Source organism: Sebastes fasciatus, chromosome 3 (assembly GCF_043250625.1).
Source record: "Sebastes fasciatus isolate fSebFas1 chromosome 3, fSebFas1.pri, whole genome shotgun sequence".
Classification (NCBI taxonomy): domain Eukaryota; kingdom Metazoa; phylum Chordata; class Actinopteri; order Perciformes; family Sebastidae; genus Sebastes; species Sebastes fasciatus.
The window spans coordinates 19,660,765-19,686,467 of NC_133797.1; the positions used below are offsets into that span (position 1 = coordinate 19,660,765).

At 39.5% G+C, this 25,703-nt stretch overlaps 1 protein-coding gene across 23 annotated transcripts in view; it reads right to left on the bottom strand.

Annotated features, from left to right (window-relative positions):
* lrba (LPS-responsive vesicle trafficking, beach and anchor containing) overlaps positions 1–25,703 on the bottom strand; it is a 241,565-nt gene that overhangs the window by 100,848 nt on the left and 115,014 nt on the right. For all 23 annotated transcript variants that reach the window (XM_074629449.1, XM_074629440.1, XM_074629454.1 and 20 more), the window contains one exon: positions 21,098–21,264. In XM_074629449.1, coding sequence (XP_074485550.1) covers positions 21,098–21,264 — 167 coding nt within the window. The remainder of the gene's footprint in view (positions 1–21,097; positions 21,265–25,703) is intronic.

Here is a 25,703-nt window from a genome sequence, read left to right on the forward strand (position 1 = left end):
CATGACCAGGTTATTCACAAGTGGCTACAGTGTATCCTGTGAAGGTGTAGGAAGACACAGTTTATGGTTTCAGTGGCATAAACTATGACGGGAGAACCCCGGCGTACTTTATGTGATCTACTCTTGAACGCTGCTCTGGCCGGGGGCTCCTCACAAATCTTCAGCCCAACACCAATGATCACACAGGGGCCTCTAAAAGGGAAAGGAGCTTTACGCAAGAAAATAAATACAATTTCCAAGCGGGTCCTTTAAAACCTGTATAGCCTGGCTAATGAAAACCATTGATTATATGATTTATATGGGCAAAAACAATCGGTCTCAAAAGGCTTGATGACAAGTGGAGAGTGGCTGCTAGGGGTGGGGGAAAAAAAATAATACAGCATAGTATCGCGATATTTTGCGTAGCAATACTGTATCGATACACGGACGTCAAGTATCTTTTATTAAACTATTATCCTGTTAACAATCCGACCCACTCGCTGTTCTGTCTTTCAGAAGTTGTAGAGGTCTTAGTCTTGAAGCTAGAGTGAAGATGCTGGTACCACATGAAACTAGAGAACATAAGGAATCAATATGGTGCCAACAAGGTCATGTGAGCTTGTTGGGATGAACGCTAAAATGCTCCAAAATGATGCTAAATTTTGTGAGGAAAAACTGGCATGGCCATTTTCAAAGGGGTCCCTTGACCTCTGACCTCAAGTAATGTGAATGAAAACTGAGCTGAACGGAGTGAAAACTATATCATATTAAGTAAAACAGATGTTGACAAACTGCATAATTTGCAGTTGAAAAAAGGTAATAAATCACAATATATCTTATCGCAATACTCAGCATATCGCAAAATGTTTAAAACCACAATAAGATCGTATCGTGACTTACATGTAAGTATCATAATAATTTGTATTGTGGGGCCTCTGGATTCCCAACGCTAGTGGCTGCTGCTCATATCTTAAGTCTGGATGTAAATTCAGTGCATAGAAGACAACAACGATATGCAGCCCGTTCACATGAAAAGGCGTATGAATGCCATGATAATACGCAAGGCATTTAGAGTGCAAATCAAACTCCTTTCTTGCTTTTGACGTGTCATTTGTACGCCATGTAGTCTGTACAGAATCCAATGTTAACGCATCTGCGTAAATATGCTACGCTCAGAGCTAGTGACGTAGAATAAAAAGTGCGAAAGACCGCTTATGGTGGGAGGGAGGGAGGGAGGGGAGGTGGATGGGTTCAACAAACACAGGACTTTCAACAAGGAGACCGGTGTTCAAGACTGGTGTTTTGTAAGTTACGTTAGTGACATTTCTGGCATGTTGTTTAGTGACGTTTTACCTTGTTTTCGTACGTATTTTACTTAGTTTATGTACTTATTTTAAAGGTCTTATTGACAACATTTGTATGTAGACACTATTTTTTTAAATAATATATCCACAGAGCTTGGATTGTGCCAAAGAAAAGCATGGCTTTTCCTGAAAAAAATATTATGATTGTGAATTAATAATTTAAAAAATGTTGGCGGGTCCAAGAGGAATGTTTTGTTTATCTCTGTCGAAGATATCCGATGGTTGGTTCTCACTTCTAACAAGGCTTGTGAGCCAATAGTAAAACAACGTTGGTATCACGTGGTATCTCTGGGTCGTCAGTTTGTGTGGAAAAAACGGATACATGGCTGAGATTGACGGTAAGTGCCTGGCAATGACTTGTTGTGAAGTAAATGCAATGGAGCTGGGGAGGGAGAATGCAACATCATAGTGGCTGAATGTTATCAGTGTCATCAGCAGCACTTTAAGCCCAACCATGATGTTTTTCCTGAGTTAGTGGTTTCGTAGTCTCAATCTAACTGCCGTAGTTTTGTTGCGTGGCGTACAAATAACACGCGAAAAGGCTTAAATGCGTCCTCATGACATGCAGAATGTCCATGGGATGTCGTGCTATTTATACGCTCTCACTGTCTCACGCTATTTATCCCGTGAGACCAGGTTGATATGAGAATATGTTTGGGAAAACTATAAAATAGCATAAATGGGATTGTAAATTTTGTATATTCAGAGCAGCGAGTCAAGAGAGAGTGAGTGTGTGTGTGTGTGTGTGTGTGTGTGTGTGTGTGTGTGTGTGTGTGTGTGTGTGTGTGTGTGTGTGTGTGTGTGTGTGTGCAGAATACAAGTTGGAAAGACACAAGGGCAGGTCTGTGCAGTACCAGATTTCTCACCAGTGACAAAGACCCTGCTCCATGTTTGCATGTGATAGTCTCTGAACGCAAATGGCCACTTCATCATCCTGCCTGCAATGGTATTCATCTATGAAAATAATTATCAAGGTTGTGCATGGCGCACAGCTCCGAATCAGGATGCACTCATCTCATGGAAGAGGGGGGGAGGTCTGTCTGATTCACACAATACACATTAATCCATCAGGAGGGGAGCCATTGGCTGCAGTAATTAGTCAAAGCATGAGGTGGCGGGAGGGGGGGACACCTCTGCCAGTCATATTCATCCAGCGCACCATGAACAGGCGACAATGGAAGTCCTAATGACGGGGCGCTAGAGGAGGTGGACGCACGATGAAAGATACCTCGTCATCAATCCCCAATGAGAGCGCCGCCGTAACAAGAATGGAGATGTACGGCGCTATGCAACCCCCCCCCCTATACCGCACACTGAGTGTGTTTCCACAAACATGATAAATTATTCAGAGCTCATCCATCCTCCTAGGGCATCCTTGGCAGAATTTACTGGGGCGCCATCCTTCAAAATAACAACAATTAAAATAACAAAGGGGCCGGCGTTGTGCCGCGGCTCACGCCAACCACTTGTGTAATTAGTAATTAGTTCGGTCATAAAAGGTGTCTGGAAGGCCGGCTCGTTACGCCTGAAGTGGCTGTTGTCTGATAATGAAGGTGGAGGAGACACAATCTGACAGGAGGGGGGGGGGGGTGTCTTCTTTCAAATCTGGGCAAAACTTAGATGTACAACACTGCAAGTCTTGTGTGTACTAAAGAGGGTTTGCTGAGCCTTTCTAATGTAGACCACATTGGCTACTGATGAAACAGAGTCCGGAAGAGTTTTATGTGAAGTAGTAAATAGTAATTACCTCTTTTTTCCCTTTTTTTTTTAAAACATCTCTTGGATGCTCTTCAGGGGCTCTGGAGTTGTAAATTTGAGGAAGTTTACCAACACAGAGGACGAATGTGGAAGCTCAAATTTCTCCTTTTATGTGGCCCTGATGCTCCTCTCTCTCCCTAATCAGCTAACAAAACAGTTATGCCTTCAATTTAATAAACTCAAACAAAAACCATCAATGTGCTGCGAGGAGATGCTTTACTGGTGGTGCTCTTTAAGATTTCAATTGCACTACTAAATTGTCCATTTACGTCAAAACAGAGCGGGGCGTACAAGTAGATCTGCCGTCGTTAGGTGACATCCAAAACAGTGTTCAGTACGAGAGCTGGTTCAGGATTAATGAAATGCTTATTTGGAAAGAACAGCGTTTAGAAAAGTAAAGTGGAGGGCCAAGAGAAGTACATTAACAACGTCCTCTACAATAACACACGGGTGCTGTTTACCCAAATAACAAGCAAGACGCACATTAAATCCCAGTATGATATATCAGCTGATGGCTGAAATCCCATCATTTAAACACAATAACGTTTTAAAGTCAGGTCTAAGGTCTGTAACACAGATAGTTAGCCAGAATGCTATTGTTAAAATTTCAACTAAATATTTTTTTTTTAGAAATATATATTTTTGTTTTTATTTGGGCTGTCAAGGTTAATGCGATAATAACGCTTTAATGCAAATTTTAACGCCACTAATTTATTTAATGCAATAACGCAACTTGCAATTTTTAGGTTCTAGCAGGCTCAGTTTTAAAGCTAGAGTGAAGATACTGGCGTCATATGACATGAATAACACTCTGAACTAATGCAAAATTTTGGCGTGGAAACATTGGCATGACCATTTTCAAAGGTGTCCCTCGACCTCTGACCTCAAGATATGTGAATGAAAATGGGTTCTATGGGTACCTACGAGTCTCCCATTTACAGACATGCACACTTTATGATAATCACATGCAGTTTGGGGCAAGTCATAGTCAAGTCAGCACACTGACACACTGACAGCTGTTGTTGCCTGTTGGGCTGCAATTTGCCATGTTATGATTTGAGCATATTGTTTATGCTAAATGCAGTACCTGTGAGGGTTTCTGGACAATATTTGTCATTGTTTTGTGTTGTTCATTGATTTCCAATAATAAATATATACATATATTTGCATAAAGCAAGCATATTTGCCCACTCCCATATTGAAAAGTGTATTAAATACTCCCTTTAAGGTAGGCTACATTTTGAAAAGCAAAGAAATATGCGAGTCATTTGCTATTAATCGCGATTAAATATTTTAATCGATTGACAGCCCTGTTTTTTATATATAAATCATATACACAAGTCTCTATTTTTTTCTTTCCTTTGTTGCATTGACTATTATAGTTTTATGCTACACAAATCCAATTTCCCCAGAGGGGTATTAAGGTTTAATCTTATCCTAAATATAATACTAATCTGGCATTAAAATCAACAATCCACTTCTATTAATCATCATATATTATAGTGATTATCAACCAGACAGTTTAAATGTTAATGTTAATAGATTCTCTCTGCAGGTCCTGAAAGTTTGATAGCACTGCTATTTCTGTGGCACAATTGTTCGTTTGCTGACGAGGACAAATGACTGAACATCCATCAGGATTCAATCAGACAGGCTTGTTTCAGAGACAGACGCATCACAGCTTTTTCACCATTTTAAAAATGTTTCTTTTGTTTTTAAACGGACACTAGAAACTGATATTTGAACACAAAACACATCAAATTTCCTTCCTGATTATTTTTTATTACTTTATATGTTCCCTGTCAGGAAATATAAAGCCTGTTGCGAGACATCTTGGCATCTGGGTCGACAGTAATTTAAGTGTTGGGCAACATTACACAAAGCTTGTGCAATCATGTTTTTATCATCTTAGAAATATTTCAGAAATACGATCAATCTCAACTTTTGAAGACACACAGACCATTTTACATGCTTTTATCTCATCACGCCTGGATTACTGCGACCTTTTTACTCGCCTGAACCAAAAATCCATTGATCGACTCCAGACTGTACAGAACTCAGCTGCCAGGCTTTTAACCAGAACCAAGAGACGTGATCACTTCTATTTTACCTTCTTCACACTGGCTCCCAGTATGTTTTAGAATTGATTTTAAGATTTACTGAGCACCATACACACCGGTACGTACTTCATGATCCTCGGGTCTTACGTCTGTTCCAGAGACCCGGCTAAAAACTAGAGGGGATAGAGTGTTTGCAGTGAGGGACCTAATGCTCTGGAACGATCTGCCCAAGAAAATCAAGTCAGCTGAGTCAGTAAACTCCTTTAAATCTCATCTTAAAACATACTTTCATCAGGGAGCCTTTCCTGATTTGATTTGAGATTTAATTTCCTTGAACTGTCTTTTATTTCTTTTAAATAATGTTTTATTTTATGACATGTCTGTTTTATTTCGCTGCACTTGTGAGGCGCTTTGTAACGTGGATTTTGAAAAGTTCTCTACAAATAAATAAAGATTATTATATTATTTAATTTGAATTCAGCTTCAAGGGAGAGGTTGAATGTACCTTAGGTGAATATGGAGAGGTAAAGAAAATATTAAATGTTTTTTTCCTTCAAAGCACTGGATGTTATGTAAATGATAACATGACCTTTATCATAGCAAGCAGGACAAGCAGAGTGAATGTGCTTTCATATATCACTACAAGCGACTGCACTTCGGCACAAACAGTCATTCATAACCTTTCTGCTAAATTAATTTGGGTACAGTCAATGGGAGCTGCATATGCAGAAGAGATTTCTCTCCTTGCTTATTCTATATTAATGCCGGTTCCTATTGGCAGCCCTCAAATTGCTCAAACATTGCCGCTATCCCCCAGATCATTTTGCTTTGATTTGCATAAACCATGTGTTTAGAAGAAATGGGAGAGCGGGAGTAGATTGAGGATTTGTCATGTTGAGGACTGGTTGCTGGAGCACTGGCTCTTTGTCAAACGGTGGCAGCGATCACACCGATGGCATCTCCAGACTCAAATTAAAATGAAACAGGACCAAATACCTTCCTGCTGAAATTGTTTGGCATGATTAAGTCTCGCCGAAGTGATTTTCTACATGTGCATTAATGCTTATCTTTCCCCACTCCGATGAGGTTCACAGGAGACCATCTACATGTGTGTGTATGTTAATTCACCTCGGCTAATGTTGTTTACAAGATTTACCAGAGGTAATGTTGGGGTCACAGACCCGCCAACATTTCCATCTTATCCCCTCACATGACAGTCCACACGTCATTTTGCCCATCAGTATTATTAATCCCAAGATCGAGTCATTTAATTCGTCTATTTCTAATATGAATTTAAACATCATTCTCCAACACTACACCAGATCTGTGATGAAGAATTTGTGAAAACTAGGGCTGTCAAAGGTAATGCAATAATAAAGCGTTAACGCAAATTCGTTTTAATGCCACTATTTCTTTAAGATATTAACGCAACTTGTGATTTTTAGGTTGTAGCGGGCTCTGTCTTAAAGCTAGATAAGTACAGATACTGGTATCATATGAAACTAGAAAACCTAAGGAATCCATTGTTACCAACCATGTCATATTAGCTTAGCTTAAAACTTACGCTAAATTTTGGCGAGGAAAAACTGACATGGCCATTTTCAAAGGGGTCCCTTGACCTCTGACCTCAAGATATGTGAATGAAAATGGGTTCTTTGGTACCCACGAGTCTCCCCTTTACAGGCATGCCTACTTTATGATAATCACATGCAGTTTGGGGCAAGTCATAGTCAAGTCAGCACACTGACACACTGACAGCTGTTGTTGCCTGTTGGGCTGCAGTTTGCCATGTTATGATTTGAGCATATTTTTTTGCTATATGCAGTACCTGTGAGGGTTTCTGGACAATAGTTGTCATGGTTTTGTGTTGTTAATTGATTTCCAATAATAAATATATACATACATTTGCATAAAGCAGCATATTTTTCCACGCCCATGTTGATAAGAGTATTAAATACTTGACAAATCTCCCTTTAAGGTACATTGTGAACAGATAAAAAAATCGGTGTTAATTTATGATTAATTGCGATTAACTATGGACAATCATACGATTAATTGCGATTCATATTTTAATTGATTGACAGCCCTTGTAAAATCATATCTAATAAAAGAGTATGCACTTGATTACGGAGAAAACATAAATAAATATAAAAAACCTTACATGTGAGCCGAGAAATTCAGCCACACTGAAACAAAGTCCATGCACATTTACATCCTTTGCTTTTATCACACTCTTGTTATTGAACTCCCCTTTTCACTGAATTTGTTGCGAACACACAAGAGTGCACACACTCATTACCGAGACAACATACCACTCCTCCCAATTAACTCCAATTTATCCAACAGCTTTCAAAAAGCGATCTGGAAAAAAAGAGGGACTGATATTGCATCTCTGCAACATCACCGGCTTGTGAGGATCAAAGTACTCCCATGGGTGGGAGGCAAGAGGCTTCAGACTCCCCACAATGCAGTGCAGCCAAATGAAATAATGCAAATGGAGCCCTAATTACCAGCAGCTTAATGCACAGCTTCCAATTAGCAGCAATTACACTCAGTGTAAATTCACCAACAGAAAGCCAGACAATGACACACTAATGATATCAGATTTCATGGGAGGTAAAAGGGAACGTGTTGTGTTTAGTGAGGTAGTAAATATTGACCAAAGACAGAGATGTTTAACAAAAGCTTTTTTCCAATCAAATGAAAAATGTCACACTTGATTTTATTGTTTAATGTTAAAATAGCTTCACGGTTCGCCTTATTAAAATGATCTAAGCATCAACTACATAATAAATAGTATACAGACTTCCCGTGCTACATGGCTGAAGTGGTACCATCTGTATTTTTGATGAAGGGTCACATTTTTCCTGTGATTTTGACAACATGCATTTAAGGCCATTTATCACCACTGCTGCGAGGTAATGAGGGCATCCACTGGACCGGAGTTGCATAATTCTGCCATTACTGGCCCATTGTAATAATCTTCTGACCTCTAGCTTTCAGAGCTGATCTTGAATGCTATGACAAATCTGAACCCAACGTTTTCCAACACACCCCGAAAGAAAAACAGTGTGGAGAAGCTCAAGGTCAGCTGAGATTGGGAGTCGAAGGAAGGCTTTTTTTTTTTTTGGTTTAAAGTTCACATTTATAACACAAACATGAGACCAAGTTTAACCTTTATCACCTCAAATACCAGAACCAGCAAGGGGTCTCACATAAAAACCGAAACAAAACATAAGATTTTAAACTTCAAACGCAATAAATTCCAGTTTAGTTTATGATTTAAAAACTACATAAAATTGTTAAAAATTAAACTGATCTTGCTTGTTAGCTAAGGAATTTGCTGATATTTTATTAAACAATAAACAAATCAGCGACGTCCCCTCTCCCTCGCTTCAGCGTGATGCAGGACTACAAGCCTCGGCAATCTCATCTAGCGAGGCTGTCTGCTATTCATGAGCACCTCCTCCCCTCTCTCCATCATACGGCTGTGCCCATTATACAGCACTTATAGCACAGTGTGTGTGTGTGTGTGTGTGTGTGTGTTTGTATGTCAAGTGCAGCAATTCCACAGCAAGGTGATTGAGACGATCATATAAACAGAAGTCTGACTAACTATAATGGCCATGTAGTTATCTCTTCATTCGAGGAAATAATCTAACAGAAAAAACAAAAAGCATCCCCGCTGATAAAAGTCCGTCTTGAATTTTAAATACTACATTTTCTTTCAGTGATTTATTATGTCGCTCATATAGAGTGCTACAGGGACGACATATTTTTGTAAGCCAACCCAGAAGTTAGCATCGCACAGGTTCCCTCGACGAAAAGCCAATGGGATTTTTCCATTGGGTTTTGGATTAATGCAGAAAATAAGCTCTGTGGCGAACAAACGTTTATGATAAATACACGTTTTGTTCAGCAAGATAATCTTCACAAATGAACACCACTTTTATGATTTTTGAAGCTGAACACAATTGTCAGAAGTAAAAAGCTAACGTAAGGCTGTAAACAAACTACACCACGGTCGCATGAGAACGAGTAAACACAACGTGGCTGTAAAGGCGGACGAGTCAGCGTGATGACGTTTTATAGTCTCATTTAGCCACTTGTTAGCAACCGACTTTTTTAAGACACATAAAGGCTTGTGGGATATTTACTGACGAATTTTATATTGTAGAATAAAACGCTAAAATCTCTTCAGCTTGTGTTATCCACAGACCTTATTTCATTCATCTAACTAAAAACCCATTAAAAAAAAACATTGATTTCCAGACGAAGGAATCAAAAGTGCTAAAATGCTAACTCATTTCCAGGTTTTAGGACTCATTCCTGTAGCACTCGATTGGGAGTTTTGTACAGATTGATCCACGCCTCATGAACATCAAACATTAGACTGTACCTCAGAGCCAGAATTTTAGCCTGATCACACTGTTTGTTATAAACTGCTTATAGTTTAATTAGACTTTGTATAGAAATAGCTAAATGTTAATTCTATTACTAAAATATTTCCTTCCTCTACTCACTCTTGAGTGTGTTTATCTATAAATTGTTCATGAGTTGCAACTGCTGTAACACAAAATCACTCCAGAATGAATAAATCGGTCCCTCCATCCATCATCAATATCAGTTCTTAACATCACACATAAAACTGCAACGATTAATCAATTAGATGTCAACTATTAAATTAATTGCCAACTATTTTGATATTGATTTATCGGTTTGAGTCATTTTAAAGTTCTCTGATTCCAGCTTCTTAAATGTGAATATTTTCTGGTTTCTTGTGGACAAATAAAACATTTGAGGACGTCATCTTGGGCTTTGGGAAACACTGATCGACACTTTTCACCATTTTCTGACATTTTATAAACCAAACAACTATTCGATTAATCGAGAATGGAAATAATCGTTAGTTGCAGCCCTAATCACCTAGTCAATTTCATGGTCTGATCCTCGTAGGGTGGTGCTGAACTTGAACTCACACAAAGGGATGGGGGTGTAAAGTAGAAGATCTATGAGTAAAGGATGATCCTCAGTCTTCACCGGGGACGCTGGTATTTTATGTGGCCTTTTTCCTGCTTTAGTTGCACAAGAAAGAGCTGGATTCTAAAGATAAAGGCCATTTTTTGGCAAATGGTGAAAGTAGCAAAATAAATGACCTGCTGGTACCATGGTGTAATTACAGTGGCTGGAAGCATACCAATCTATCACGGGGACGAGGAGGGGGGGGGGGTGGGGGGGGGCTGACACGCTTCAAAGGGGTTAGTCAAAGGAGATAGCCTTTGACTAACTACTGGCCCCGGACGATCGATACTCTGCAGATATTGCATCCAGGGAGAAAGGAGGAAAAAAGCCCTAAAAACTTCCCAAATGGTTTTTCATTCAGATATTGATCAGCACCCTTTTATCATGACCTTGCTCCACCAAGGCCGTATACTTTCTTAAGGGTATATGAAACTCATAAATCTGAGAGTTGCTACAGAGTCACACTGGGCCGTGAGCAGCGAGGCAGCGAGCAGTACGATGGTGTAATTGGTCTTTCTGGGATGGCGGCCCTTGTTCATACTTCATAACAAGGATTCCATTACATTCCTGAGCTGCTATGAAGAGGACGAACAATACTGATGGTGTAGAAACGAAGGGAGCGGGTCTAGGAGATGTAAACGGGTAAATTGGTTAAACTGAAAACCTCCAGTTGAGATGAAACACTACAGCAACCTGTCAATGTGCATATATGTAGTCAGTACTTTAACGCAGTGATTCACAACCGGGGATCCCGTACACCAGAGGGTACGTCTGCTATGACTACGTGGAAAGTTTGTTGGGCAGCTCAGCTCATTTAAAAAAATATATAAATTATCTGGTTAAATAAAATGGTAACACTTTCTGTGATGTCGATGTCTATAATGCCTTATAAACATATTTATAATGCGTTATAATCTGCCTGTATAATCATAGTTATAAGCACTCGTGAATATTCATGATGCTTTATTAAAATAAAGTAACACTTCATTTTACAGGTCTGCAAATATCATGGTAATTAGGTGATAATTAGCAAGTAACATATTTGAAATTTCTTTGAATTACTGCCAAATTACCCCGATATTTACCTTAATTTATCAAAAATTACTTTACTTTTTACTTTTTTTAAATTACTTTATTATAAACATTATAATTATATTACGCTATTTCCCAATAGCTGATCATTTATTTAATACTTTTAATAATATGATAATACATTTAATTTATTAGCATATAACTTATTTGAAATTTCTTAAAAAAACATCATGACATTAGTTACCAGGTTACATCTGTGTAGACAATAAGTCACACAATAGTGAGATTTGTGCCTGATCAGAAGGGTCTTCTATTAGTTTTGGTTTTCCACCTCCGATGAAGAGCAGCGCACAGCCGCTTCTGAAGCCTGAGGGCCCTATTTTAACGATTATATGCTATCTTAGCATATAATTATTAAATAATGTTTATAATAAAGTAAATTTCGATAAATTTTGACGTAAATATTGGAGTAATTTGTCAGTAATTCCAGATCACCTAATTCCCATGAAATTTGCGAACCTGTAAAATGAAGTGTTACCAAATAATTATAAAATATTATAAAGCATTTGATGATGATTTATAATGGCAAGTATCATAATGCTTCATAATTGCTGGTCACTCACTGACATTTTTCTTTTTTGCGAGGATCATAGTCTATTATTATTCCCATTGTTGTAATACATTAGATATTTTTTTAATGCATTATAATCACTGTTATAATGTGATTATTTTAAGCGGTCACTGGGTGCTTTAAGTGAAGTAATGAAATTCCTGATATAATACATTACCAGCTGGTTATAAGTCACTATATGTGATCTCTGTTCGCTTTAAGTAAAGTGAAAAAAAAATCATTAAAATGTATGCAAGAACATCACAAGTCAGTGAGTGACCAGCAAATATAATTATACAGTGTTATAAGCAGATTATAATGCATTATAACTACGTTTATAATGCATTATAACTACGTTTATAATGCATTATAGACATGGGCGTCACAAAGTGCTACCAAAAAAACATTTCACATATCTGTGTTTAAAGCTGCTAAATACGGGATTGGGAGCATTTCTATTGCTATGCTTCAGCAATGATGGTTGGGACGGCATTATAAGCTATAGCCTCCGTATGAGCGCAGTGTATAACGGTGGCCATGAGCCATCCAGTGGGACACGCTCACATGCACTAACATGTACTAAAAGCATATACGGCCGACCCGGCGATGTCAACAAAGCACAGAGAAGCTCAGATTACAACACACACTTCATTCTCTGCTCAGGTAGACATTACTCCTCTATGTCTTTACATAGACAATATTTGTTTGCTGGTATATTAATGCTCTGGATATCAAATTTAGCACTTTTAATGATCTTAAATCTAAAAGTGAGATAAAAGGTAGCCCCTTCTACTACTTGTAGTGGTAAACATGCAAACTTGAAAAAAAGAAATATAGACCAAACCTTCCCATCAGGATCACTGTTTTCTTTCATAACAAGCTCCACTATTAAATCATGTATTGTGATAACTGACCAATTCAAATGAACATATTTGGAGCATGAAAGGTGAAATCAAAACAAAATCTAAAAATTCATAAAGTCATTTCCACGATAATGATTAAAAGCAGCCGTATTAACTGAACCACTTGCCTTTTTTCTTGTCATTCTAAATGATCCACTGAGTCTCGGTCTAACCTGCAACACTTAACCAAGCTAACATATGGACACCATCAGCTGTTAATATGTTCCACCATGACACTTTGTTACTATTCCTCACAGGCCCAGCCACTGTACTGTATATACAGTGGAGGTAAATGTTATCATTGAGGCTATATTCTAATTCATATCCATGAGCCAGGCTGCACGGTAGGGCCGCCTCGGCACGTTATTTTATGTAACTGATGGAACGCAAGGCTGTCAAACTCCAACAGTCTCCCCAGAGACTAAAGGAACATCCTTTTTGTCCCCGTCACAACTTTTTCTGTCCCAGACACATGTCACTGCGCGTGATTAATGAGCTGGAGGGTTTTGCGTTAAACCCCGTTTAAGGACTTTGCCGTTGGAGATCCCTGTGTGATACAAAGAGTCTCGTTTACAGAAAGACGAACATAGCTGAAGGCCGGCTCGCATTGCTTCGAGCAGTATGTTTATGCTATATGTTTATGACTGTATCAAGGCAGATGGATGAGCATAACTCGACCCACCAGCTAATTGGTTTTGAAGTAGTCGGGACTTGGACTAAAGGAAACAACTGTCTCTGCATCGGATGAGACGGGAGCTGCAGCTGCCACTGCTTAGTACATCAGGTCATGTTGGTGTTTAGACTGCAAGTATTTATAAGCAAACCAAAAGCTATTATCAGTTATAGATATAAACAGTTGAGTACTGTACAAAGTAATGGACTTTTCTCAAGGTAAAGAAGTACTCATTTCAGAGATTATCTACTTTAGATGTGATTTAACAGTCATACTAACAATCCTAACATCCTAAAATAAATATTTTAAGGCTGCAACTAACGATTATTTTTATTGCTGATTAATCTGTTGATTATTTTCTCATTTAATCGATTAGTTGTTTGGTCTATGAAATGTCAGAAAATGGTGAAAATGTCAATCAGTATTTCCTAAAGCCCAAGATGACGTCCTCACATGTCTTGTTTTGTCCACAACTCAAAGATATTCAGTTTACTGTCATAGAGGAGTAACAAAACCAGACAATATTCACATTTAAGAAGCTGGAATCAGAAAATTTAGACATGTTTTTCTTAAAAAAAGTGACAGATTATCAAAATATTTGGCGATTAATTTGATAGTTGACAACTAAACAATTAATTGTTGCAGCTCTAAAATATTTAACTGTAAAAATAGGTTTGAAACAAAAGGATTAGCTACAAAGATTAGAATAAAAATAAGAATCAATGTGCAGAAGATCTGGTGTTTAAATCAGAATGAGGACGGATCAGGGATCCAGCTACAGTGTTTATTCCTTTCCCAAATACAACAAAAGGCAATCTGATGGTCAGATAAGTCTGCAGCTGCAGAGTTTTCCATCCAGCAAACAAGACACGCTCTCAACCTTTTACATACAGATTTGTGCAATCACACGTCACTATGCTTTAGTCAGTGTATACTGCAGCTAGAGGTTGTGGAAGGATGTGGAAAAAAAAGGTCTGTCTTGTCTTTGTCTTCATCTTAAGTTTTGATGCTTTAGTAACAAATATCTCTCTCATCCTCCGCTCCATCCATCTCCCTCTCTCACTCTCCGTCTGTCTTCCTGCCCTCTCGTGTCGTGCATTTCCGAGAGTCGGTGTACTCTAAACAGTTATGTTCTTGTTTCCTATGGTTATAATCTCCACTGACGTGCCGGAGTCCCATTTCCTTTTTCAGCCTCTGCGTGCACGGCACCAGCGTAGCCATAACGTACAGTACAGTGTGTCCATAAAACATGCGCGCAAGGCAGCGCAGACGTTGTGCAGACCTCGGCTTTAACACATGCATTACATTCGGTATTATGTATCATAATTATGATTTAAGTCTGGAATGATAGCGTACAAGTGGGGATGAATCGGGCTGCCGCAGCTTCTCATGCAATCATTTCTTTTAAAAAATGCTATGTGAACATGAACGTCCTCTCTGTAGTAAGCAGAACTCGGCGGTATGTTCAGAGCAGAATTAATTGATTACTTGGGAGGAGGCTCACTAACAAGGCCTGTTAGGACTACAGGACAATGAGCAGTAGTGCTGCAATTATATGGTTAATTAATTAACTTAATTATTTATTCATTATTTGATAAACTGAAAATTAATTAAAGGCCCTAAAAAACTATTTATTAGATCAACTTCTTAATATGAGTAATTGATAAAATTGGGTATTTTAAAAGAGAGATTCCTGTATTTGTCGTTTGAATAGCGTGCAGTTGAAATGGAGAAAGCGATGTCACGTATTTCAGTGCACCAAGCAGAATTTAGAAATATCTGATTTTGATTACAGTTGTGTGGTTGCTTGCTTATGTTGCCAGGGAGACGTCACTGTCAATCAAATCTGACCTAAAGACATCACAGTATTGATCACGCCAATTAGCTGGGATTTTGTCTTTTAAATTCTTAATAAATAAGAGCTAAGGATGTTTTTTTAAATCCAAACTTTCATTTTTATTGTAGATTATTTAGTTAGAGAAATACCTTTGGTTTGAAACCAAATGTTTAGGGGCAAATTTGAAATGTATCAATTAATCATTTAACTAAATTAGATTATTAGATTAGATTGATCTTTATAGTATATAGTATAGTATGGGTGCTGAGACAATGAAATGCAGTTTTGCATCTAACCAGATGTGCAAAAAGCAGTAGAGAGCAGAGTGATGTACAGAACAAAATATAGAATGTAGAATTATTAGTAAGGGGTATGAATACACTAGATATATACAGTATGAGCTCGGGCTGGGCAATATATTAATATTATATTGATATCGTGATAAGAGACTAGATATCATCTTAGGTTTTGGATATCGTAATATGGCATAAGTGTTTTACAGTAAAGTGATAGACTGTTCTGGCTGTTCTATTATTTGCCTTTGCCAACTTAGTCATTACATCCACATTAATGATGATTAATTATCAAAAATCTCATTTCGCAAATATGTTCTAAAAGCACCAATGGTCAAAACATCGTCGCAATATCAATATCAAAGTATTTGGTAAAAAATATTGTGATATTTTATTTTCTCCATGTCGCCCAGCCCTAGTATGAGCGGTGTGAACAGTATTAACTTAACAGTATTGACAGTGAGTATGAATGCGCTAAGATATATATACAATGAGAATAGGCAGGGAGCTACTGATTTGCAGAATCTGAAGAGACGCAGCCTGGCGTTGTGAACGCTAGAGCTGAGTATTGGCAAGAATATGGCGATAAGATATGTATCATGGTACAGGAGTTACGATTCAATATATGGCAATATATTGCGATACTCTAAGCAAGGCGATATATTGTGATTTTTTTTAAATCACAATATATCTAATCTAATCAATCTAATTTTAGGAAAACTGTAATAGTATAAAGCACACATCACCATGTGCATTAAATCTGAGTAAGAAAAGTTACTTTTATATGCAATCAGAACAGTTGGATCGACATTTGCATTAGTCACAGTCCCTTAACATCCAACATCATAGCACTACTTTTGGTACAATCTGAGTCACTTTCTGTGACAAATCTTTGCATATAAACTAAAAATCAAGTGTATTTGATAATCAATACGGTTTCACAAAACATAATATCGTGATACTCAAGTGTATCGATATTTCTTACACCCCTAGTGTGAATAAGTTTAAGTCATTGCCAAAGAAAAATGTCAAACATCCGCTGGTACCAGGTTCTTAAATGTGAGGATTTGCTGCCTTTCTATGTCTTGTATCACCAAAAACTGAATATCTTTGGACATTGTTCTGTCAGACATGATGAGCAATTTGAAGATGTTGAATGTTGATGTAGAAAATTGTGATTCCCTATTTTCTGACATATCACAGACTAAAAATCATGAATCAATGAAACGCAAAAATAATGCAAAGATCGACTGATAGAGAAAACAATCGTTAGTTTAGGTTCTAACTGGAAGCAACGGTTAGGAGCATGAAGAAGAGAGTAAGTACTAGAGAATGGATATAGTACATGCTCTATGCATCGCATACTATGTTGTAAAGTTGAAACAATTATTAAATTAATCAATAAGTCGGTCAAAAGAAAATTAATTAACAATTTTGAAAACGTATTAATTGTTTGTGTCATTATCAGGCAAGAATGGCAAACACTCAATGGTTACAGTTTCCGAAATGTAATTATTTGCTTCTTTTCTCTGTTTTGTTTCACTGTTAATGAAATCATTTCAGACTTTGGACTGTTGGTAGGACAAAACCGGCGATTTTAAGATGTCGCATTCGGTTAAGGAACATTTTGACGGGCAATTTTATAACATTTATAGCCTAAAAAATACACCAATTAATTGTAAAAAAAATTTTTTTTAAAAATCACGATTTTAATTTATAATGAAAGCAATCATTAGTTGCTGTCATAATGAGCTATTGAATGTATATACTGTTGTACTTGCCCGGCACTTACTCTGTTCATTCTTCACATACAATTCTGTATATCTAATGGGGATATGGTGTAAAAGAAACAATATTTCCTTTACTAAAAGAACAAATAACTCTGTATGTTGTGTAGACACCCTCTTTTGTATCATTAGTGGATAAAAAGCTAAAAGCTTTTCTAACTGTGAACGTTCTGCTCCGGCTTCTTTCCCTCAATAGTGCGCTGGTGAAATGACACAGCACAAGATAAAATAGTAATGCTAATATCAATAGTTTGTCCATTACAGGTCAGCTAACTGTCCAGCGGAACAGTTACAAAGCTGTTCCTTTTCGATCTCGCAAGGACGATCAATACGGGGGCATACTGTTTCAATTTTGCCGGCATTGATTTTCTCTATAACACTCCAACCCTAAAGCATTCGTCTTTCTGAAGGAAGGAAGATTTGATTTACTGAAGAAAAATTGGAGTGCACATCACAAAGATTTTTTGCCGGGCGGGAGTGTGACATGCCAAAAGATGGATGTCCCTTGGCTGGGAAGCCTCTAGCCTAAGGGCGTCCATTAGAGCAGTGGTGCTGCAGAAAATGAGCTGCTTATATGAGGGAGGAGGAGCAGAGGGAGACGAGTTGGTGCCTGAGGTGTGTGTGTGTGTGTGTGTGTGTGTGTGTTTTGGGGGGACTAGGTGAGGATTGTTGGAATAAAAAGGATGCTGATGCAGGCTTAAAAGGAAAGAGTAAGACAGGGAGTATACCTAAACCTCTACATCTTGAATAATGTTTCCATTTGCCTCAAACAGACCAGCTACATCAGTAACAACAGCTCTGGATAAAAAAAAAAAAAAAGTGAGCATGCTGCTTCTACATCACACTTCAACCTTTTTTTTCAGCAGCAGCCACCTTTCCCTTTACTTCCCCCGCTTCCTGCATCCAGAGTGAATTTCCATGGTACATTAGTCAGCCTATTAGAATGCAATAAAGGGAAGGTATGAGAGGGGAAAAAGAGGAGAGTAGTGCGAGTCCCCCGAGACCGCGAGTTGGCGTTCTCCATCATCTGCCCTCATCTCCCCTCGCTGTCCGTCGACTTTGTCTAGGTGTCATATACATGAAAGATGATTCCTGACCCAAATAAACACTGCAGCGGTCTGGATGCTCAGTGGACCCGAGCTCAAAGGAAAAAAAAACTGGAGAGATGAGGAGAGAAAAAAAATTACATCTGCCAGTTGTTTCATTTGTGGCTATCTTGCTAGGTGTTCATTTACTTTTTTTTCAGGCTGGCATGTTGTACACCTGAGTCTCCAGGCACTGGGACAGAAACGTATGGATGAACAGGTAGTCGCTGTGGATCTGTCTGTCTTGACACTAGATGACAGACAAGGGCACAAAAACGATAGATACTGCCTCTGTCTGGAGGAAGGAATCCTCCCTGGACGCCCCGGTGATACAACTGAAGCAGATAGCGAAACAAGAAAGAGCAAAAGGACAAGGAGTGGGAGAACAGGAGAAGAGAAATTGTATGTTGTGACGAAGAGAAAGGAAGAGAGAGAGAGAGAGAGAGAGAGAGAGAACCGCAGACGAAGCAGGGGGAATGGAAAAGGGAAAATCACCTAACACCTCTTCTCTCCAGAGGCCGGGGCCGCTGTAAGCTGGATATTAAGACACAAATTGCATTCAGGCAGGTCACACCATGTCAGAAGATATTAGATGCCTGCCGTGAGGAAACAACAATTCCCATCAGCTTGTGAGAAAATAATATTTTCATTTTCAGACTCTTTATTGAATGGAAACTTTGGGGAATACGTTTTTATGGCGTGCGAGCAGCCAGGCTTGGATTTTACACTCGAGCAACAAAAGGTCGTAATCATAGCCGCGTATTGTCTTTGTGTTCCTGGATTTTCATTTTCACAGCTGGAAAAGAGGTTTCATTGTGTGTATGCGTCCTTCCCCTCCCGTTTGTATGTACACGCGGGGATGTTGCTGCATCACACGTTTGTATGTGTGGATTTAGGGAGCGAACATTAGGACGCCTGCAGGCATGCAGGTGTGCTTGTGAGTATTTTTTCCCTGCGTGCATCTTTTCTTTTTACTTGCTCTTTTTTTCTGGGTTTTGCAGCACCAGATGTTTCTCCTATGTGCCCACATACCACGGGGCTCTGGTGCGAAGCTGCACCACCTGACCTTCACAGTAATTGACCAAAAATATTGATGTAATGGCACAGGACTGATTGTGATTTATTAAAAGAGCGCTGCACTCCAAGGCCCAGTGCCAATGGCTCCCTGCGCCCATCGGCAGCCATTAGGAAAACCATCAATAGTGCAACGGCATAAAGGGCCAGTAATGGGGGACTGTTCTGGCCAGGGCTCGTAGAACACAATCTCCATAGTAAATAGCCTTGTGTGAGTACACATGGAGACTAATAGAAAGAGAGATCGAAGGGGGAGCGAAGGGAGGGAGATGGTATGAAGAAAAGAAAAATATTACAAATAATACACCATATCCTCCTGATATAAGAGAAAAGGAAAACAAAGGCTGCCAGAGATAGACTCCTGATCCAATAGCAAACTAACCCTCGCCAGACGAGTCTCTGGAGAGTTGGTTCAGCCTAACAAGCGCGAGCCAGCGGCCGCCTCTCCGGCTCACCATTACCCACTACCTGCACAAACAGCCATCATTAGGGAATAGCTGCATTGGATTCTGCTGCCTATTTGGCGAAACAAACACAGAGGATAAGGTTCCCTCTGTTCTTAATGGGAGCGGAGCTGTTTAAATGGCTTTCATCTCTCTCTCGAGTCAATGCATCATTCAACCCACAGCTGACATTTTCACCTTTGCAAATCTAATTTAATCAAAGCCATGAGTATTGGGGGATGAGAAAGATTATGATGAGATTAAAACCATTACAGTGGTTTGAATCACTTTCAAGGCTGAGAAAAATTACATGCTATGAACACAGTTCATAAAAAAAAACAAAGCAGGTGCATCGTCTTGATTAAAGGCTTTTCTATACAATGCTAACTTATTGTCTCTGATATATCCTGGCATGTAGGGAACAAAACTAAATCAAAGGATTATTTGTCATATTTACATTTACAAAAATATATATACACTAGGGCTGCCAGCTCTTAGTTGATTAGTCGACTAATCGGTCATTTTGGTCTCAGTCACTAAGATTTCTTTAGGCTAATAGTCGTTTTTAATGCTTTTTCATGCTGAATGAATTATTTCCTAAAAACTTATGAGCACATCTCTGGTAAACACAAGATTTAAAGTGGTGCTTTTGTGTGATTCTTTGTTAATTAAATCAACTAATCGATTGGTCAACAAAATTAGGGATGCACCGATATGGATACTAGATCAGATATCGGGTCGATACTGACTCAAATAGCTGGATTGGATATCGGTGACAATGGGGCCGATCTATTCAATTCAATTCTATGTTTATATACTATATATTTTATATAAGGAACTTTAATTTCTGTTGAAGTTTGGAACAATTTGTTGCAGCATTAAAAAGGTTTACCCTTGGATTGTAATTCCTGTTAATTTTGTTAATAAAGTTGCTGGTATATGATTTATTATCTTAATAATAATAACAGTTCAGTAAATTTATTTCTGTATATATTTGATACAATTTGATTTACAATCATTGGATCGGTACTCGGTGTCGGCCGATACCCAAAGCCCAGGTATCGCTATCGAAGTTTTTCCTAAAATATTTTACAAAGTAAAATCTCATAACGATCTTACTTGAAATTAAAATGACAACTTAATAATGTGAAAACTTTGGTCTTGTTTATAGACATTACCTTATGGAAGAGCTTCCCCAGGCTCCATGTTTGTCGGTCAGGATGTTGACTATCTTCTGGATGAGCTGCGTGGCAGTCACGTGGTCGCGGTACTTGGCTGCTCGGATCAAGTGATCGCACATTTTCTCCTCGTCCCGCTTCTCCGCTGCGTACTGAGCACAGTTGGACTGGGAAGGAAAGAGAAAAAGATGCATTATGCATTCTGGAAGTGAAGGTGTGTGTACATTGCAAAGACGTGCACAAATGTGTCAAGAGACTGAATTATACAGTATATAAATTATAATTTGTGCCGGAACATATACGGGGAAAAACAGCTCTATAGGAAGGTAGAATACAGACGCAGTGTTTTCACATATAGAAACTCTACTCTGAGTAGAACCAAATGAAAAGGGTCATTTCTGTCCTCGTGTCATGTTGATTAATAACAGTGGACACGTATTTACTAATGCCCTCCGGCACACCAAATCACACGATACCCACAATGCACGAGGAGCACATTTTTCTCTGTCGGAATTTGTTATCAGAATGGGCCTTTGAACTCTGCGGCGATGGGAAAAGTAAAACACCTTCTGAAAAATAACAGCTATAATTTGAAACAGTGTTTTGATTTCCAATCTCTGTTTCAGAATCAATTTCACTTTCTACTCACGGCTTACTTTGAAAGTATTGTTTCAAAGTTATATTCTCATTGAAGGTGAGCATAAGGAAAGAGACGAGGAGAAAAAACATGTGCTATGTATAGTAACGTCTAGCCATACAGATCATCAGGGCTGCATTGGTGCGTTTATATTCATGTTCTCACAACAGCAGCTGAAGCAAATGGCTGCAGTATTAAGAACAAAAGCTTATTCAATTATTAATGCTGCCTCAGTTGTTCCTTATCAAATTAACCTTAAACTAACCCACTGATATTAACCCAGACGCACGGCTGAACAAATGCAACCTGCTTTCCCAAAGTTACCAGTAAAGGCTTTATAATGGGTCCTCCTCTTCAATTTGAACGACAACATTTCATATCTGACAGAAAATCTATAGGTATAAATCAAATTAGAGGGGCTTTTCTGCCGGCCGCTGGGCCTTAATTATCAATCTATGTCTCTTTGTGTGGCATTAAAGTGGGCCTTGACCTTCCAGCATGATGACCCGGGAAACAGAGAAATAAAGGGAGTACGGAGAAGGAATTTTCAAGTAAGGGTTTCACATTTTCAACCAGAGAATGCTTTGCTTTGCTCTCTGTGTGTGTGTGTGTGTGTGTGTGTGTGTGTGTGTGTGTGTGTGTGTGTGTGTTGCATGTCCATTAATCTTGATCAGTGGCACTGAAGGCAAGCAGGAATTGGGGAAAGCGAAAAGCTGGACCAAAGGAAGGGACTCAGAGGATGGTGTTCACATTGCTACTAAAGTTCAAATTATTGCATCAGATGCTGTAAGTTAAACTTTAAACCAGGCGGCAACCTCCGGGTTGGAAAAGTGAAGCGAATGAGGAAGTGCCTTAAACTTGCATTCTTTCTAATTGCTGGCAGGGGGCGGCGACTGTGGTTGCAAAAAGAAGTCTGATTGTGGACACGTGGCGTCGAAGGCGAGAGCGATGCTGTCGCGATGCTGTCGCGATGCTGTCGCGATGCACACACTTTCCCAAGCACTTATTTTTCAGGGCGCGATGGCTGCCCCCCCTCCCCAAGATGAAAATAGTTCAGCTTTTGGAACGCTGCAGCGCTTGTGACCAGGAACAACCAATCACACCTGGCAGATATCTTTCCTTTCTTCCGTAAATATCAGTGTACCGTAAATATATGGAGAAGTTAATTTGAGTGCAGGGCTTCTCAGAGCTTTATGATCTGTCCTACGGACTATTTTACTGGCTTCACCCTTTATGTCCAAGGACGTCACAACATCCGGTTGAAAAATAAATTGAAGAAGAGAAATTGAGCAGTGATGTTACCGTGAGGATTTACGGTGCTGGAAATCCATTTATCTTTGTTTTGTCTTTGTTTAATTTAGTCAGTGAGGATATTAATGTTAAATTACTGCAACTTCCTCATCATCATCATCATCATCATCATCATCATCGCAGTGCGCTGGTTTTGGTTGCCTAGTAATGGAAGGCGCAACAGGAGCGCAACCTCCCAAGCACCTTGGATAAAAGGATGAAAGTGGCACGGTTGGCGTTTTCCACGCGTTTTAGACGCGACATGTGGAGGGCTCCTTACTCAGTGTTCGGTTGTACTTAGCTCCACGCTCTTGTGTCACATCTGGTTGCAAAAAAACAAGATGGCTACGGTCAAAATGTCGAACTCAAGGCTTCAAAACAGCAGTCCACAAACCAATGGTTGACGTCACAGTGACTACGTTCACTTCTTAAATACAGTGTATGCTATAAACAGAAAACAATATTTTATTCTGGGACAACAGAGAAACACTTTAAAAAAATATATATTCATGATTATAGAAATTATCCATTTCGCCAAAATAAATGGTTATGTGGATTTCCGTCCTTTAAAAACAGATATTAATGCGCCTATAAAGTCCATTTCCATCTGCCCCTGTCTGAGACACGTAAAGTCTGCAGTACTAATCAACAGTGCTGGGTTCAAACTCATAACCATAAACAAACACTTCATCACCTGTGTGTTGAGCCTGCCCAAACACCCAAACCCTCCATGCTGTAATGGGATTTTCTCATATCCAAAGCCAAAGTCGACTGCAGGAGAAAAGGCCAAATTCACAGACTCACCCCTAAAATAACAACCAAAAAAAAGCTGAACACATCAGTAGTGCCATTAAAACCCAACGCTGGGTTTGCTGGTAAGTGGAAAAGACAGGTCACTGTTAATTCCCCGGGTCATTCCGTTGATGTGAAGTCAGAGAACATGCCGGGGTATTATGAAGGACTTATTATGTTATGTTATTATGAAGGTTAAAGCGAATAACTAAATCTCCCAGTTGGCACCATCCTGCATTCACTTCCATCCCGGTCCGCTGACAGGATAAAGGGCAGAAAAGGAGCATTTTGGGTATTTTCAAACAAACTGTTCTTTCTTTCCTTTCAAGGAATGTTGAGGAAACATAAGAAGTAAATTAAACGTATCTGTTCCCATTTGCAATTAGAAACATGCGTCTTTTGGAAGCGGTCGGTGTGCATATTTTGACAAGACCATGAAAAAGACACGCTCAGAGACAAGCACTTCCATTTACCAAGTTTAAAAGTGTGCAGCTGAGGAAAAGAGGGACTGTTAGCCTCCTATCCAGACAGCCACCAGGGCACAACTTGCTGGCAGTGAGACCGTTATGACTTGCGACACTGTAATCATGGGCAGCACCTTCCATTACATGGCCTGGCTGACAGGGTCGCCCCGGCGCGAGTGGCTGGCTCTGCCGGAGGAGACAGCTTGGTGAAGACGAAATGATAATGGCTGGCATTAATCGAGTCAATTACACTGAGTCGTGTCTCCCACAATTCATCAGCGGTTCAAATAAATAACTGTGGATGTGTTTTGGAGTTTGGGGAAGGAAATTGGGGTGGCTGGGGGAAGTGACTGGGGAGTGAAAAGAGCAGTAATCATCTCGAAAATCACATAATGGAGAAGATGGCAACATGCAGAGACAGAGCGTTGAAACGCGTGCATTTTAAATCACATTGCTGAACCTCTTTTTGAGCCAAACACATCGGATTTCTTGCTAAAATTGCTGTGGTTATCACTGCCGTGGTCATGTTTCTGCCGTGCTGATTCTACAAATAATAAGCAGGGAGGAGATGAGTTTCACAGCGGTGGTGTTGTAACAGTGTCAGCCTTATCTAAATGCTGTAGTTGTTGTCAGATGATGCCTCGGCTCCCCTCCTCCTCTCCCTCGCTGGGTTGAGAGGGTTAACCAGTATAATAGGCTGGAGAATGGAGGCTCATTACAAGATATCAGCCCTATGTTTATCAATTAGAGTGACAGAGGAAGGTCTGGTGGTGTTGCCGCGCCACAGTGAGCCTTCAACACGGCGACTGACAAAACCAGGGTCTCCGGGTTCTGTCGGAGAACAGGAGGAAGAAACAAAACCAGCAGAGATGTTATTAAAGCGCTTGATTTGCAATCTCTTGACATTGGTGGCACATCAGGGCTACACACTCTCTCCAAGGCTTGGCTATCGCTCCGCGAGAATCTCCAATTTCTCACATCCGTCGACAAGCACTCCCAGAGGGTTTCATTTACAAACGGGCAGAGAAACTGTCCAGAGGAAGGCGAGACATCAGGCTTGTCCTTGTCTGGTATCAAAGAATGCAAATACACTACAAATAAATTCCTCCTGGAACACAATGGAGGTCTGGGGAGACAAGAGGATGAAATGAGAAAGGAGGATGGGGGTCGCTAAACAAAAGTAGATGCCGAACCAGTCCACCAATTGGTTTCAAAGAGATTCTCTTGCACTTGATCTCTTGGCCTTCGAGTTTTCAAATTGCAACATAAAATGTCACCAGGGGAATTCAGACAATGGGCTCGGGGAAGAAACGAGTGAAAGGAAGAGGAGGGGGAGAAAAATGAGGGCTTAAAAGTACAATGGCGAACAAAAGTCACCAAATGACAATGCCTGACAGCCACTTCAATTCTGAAATGATGCCCC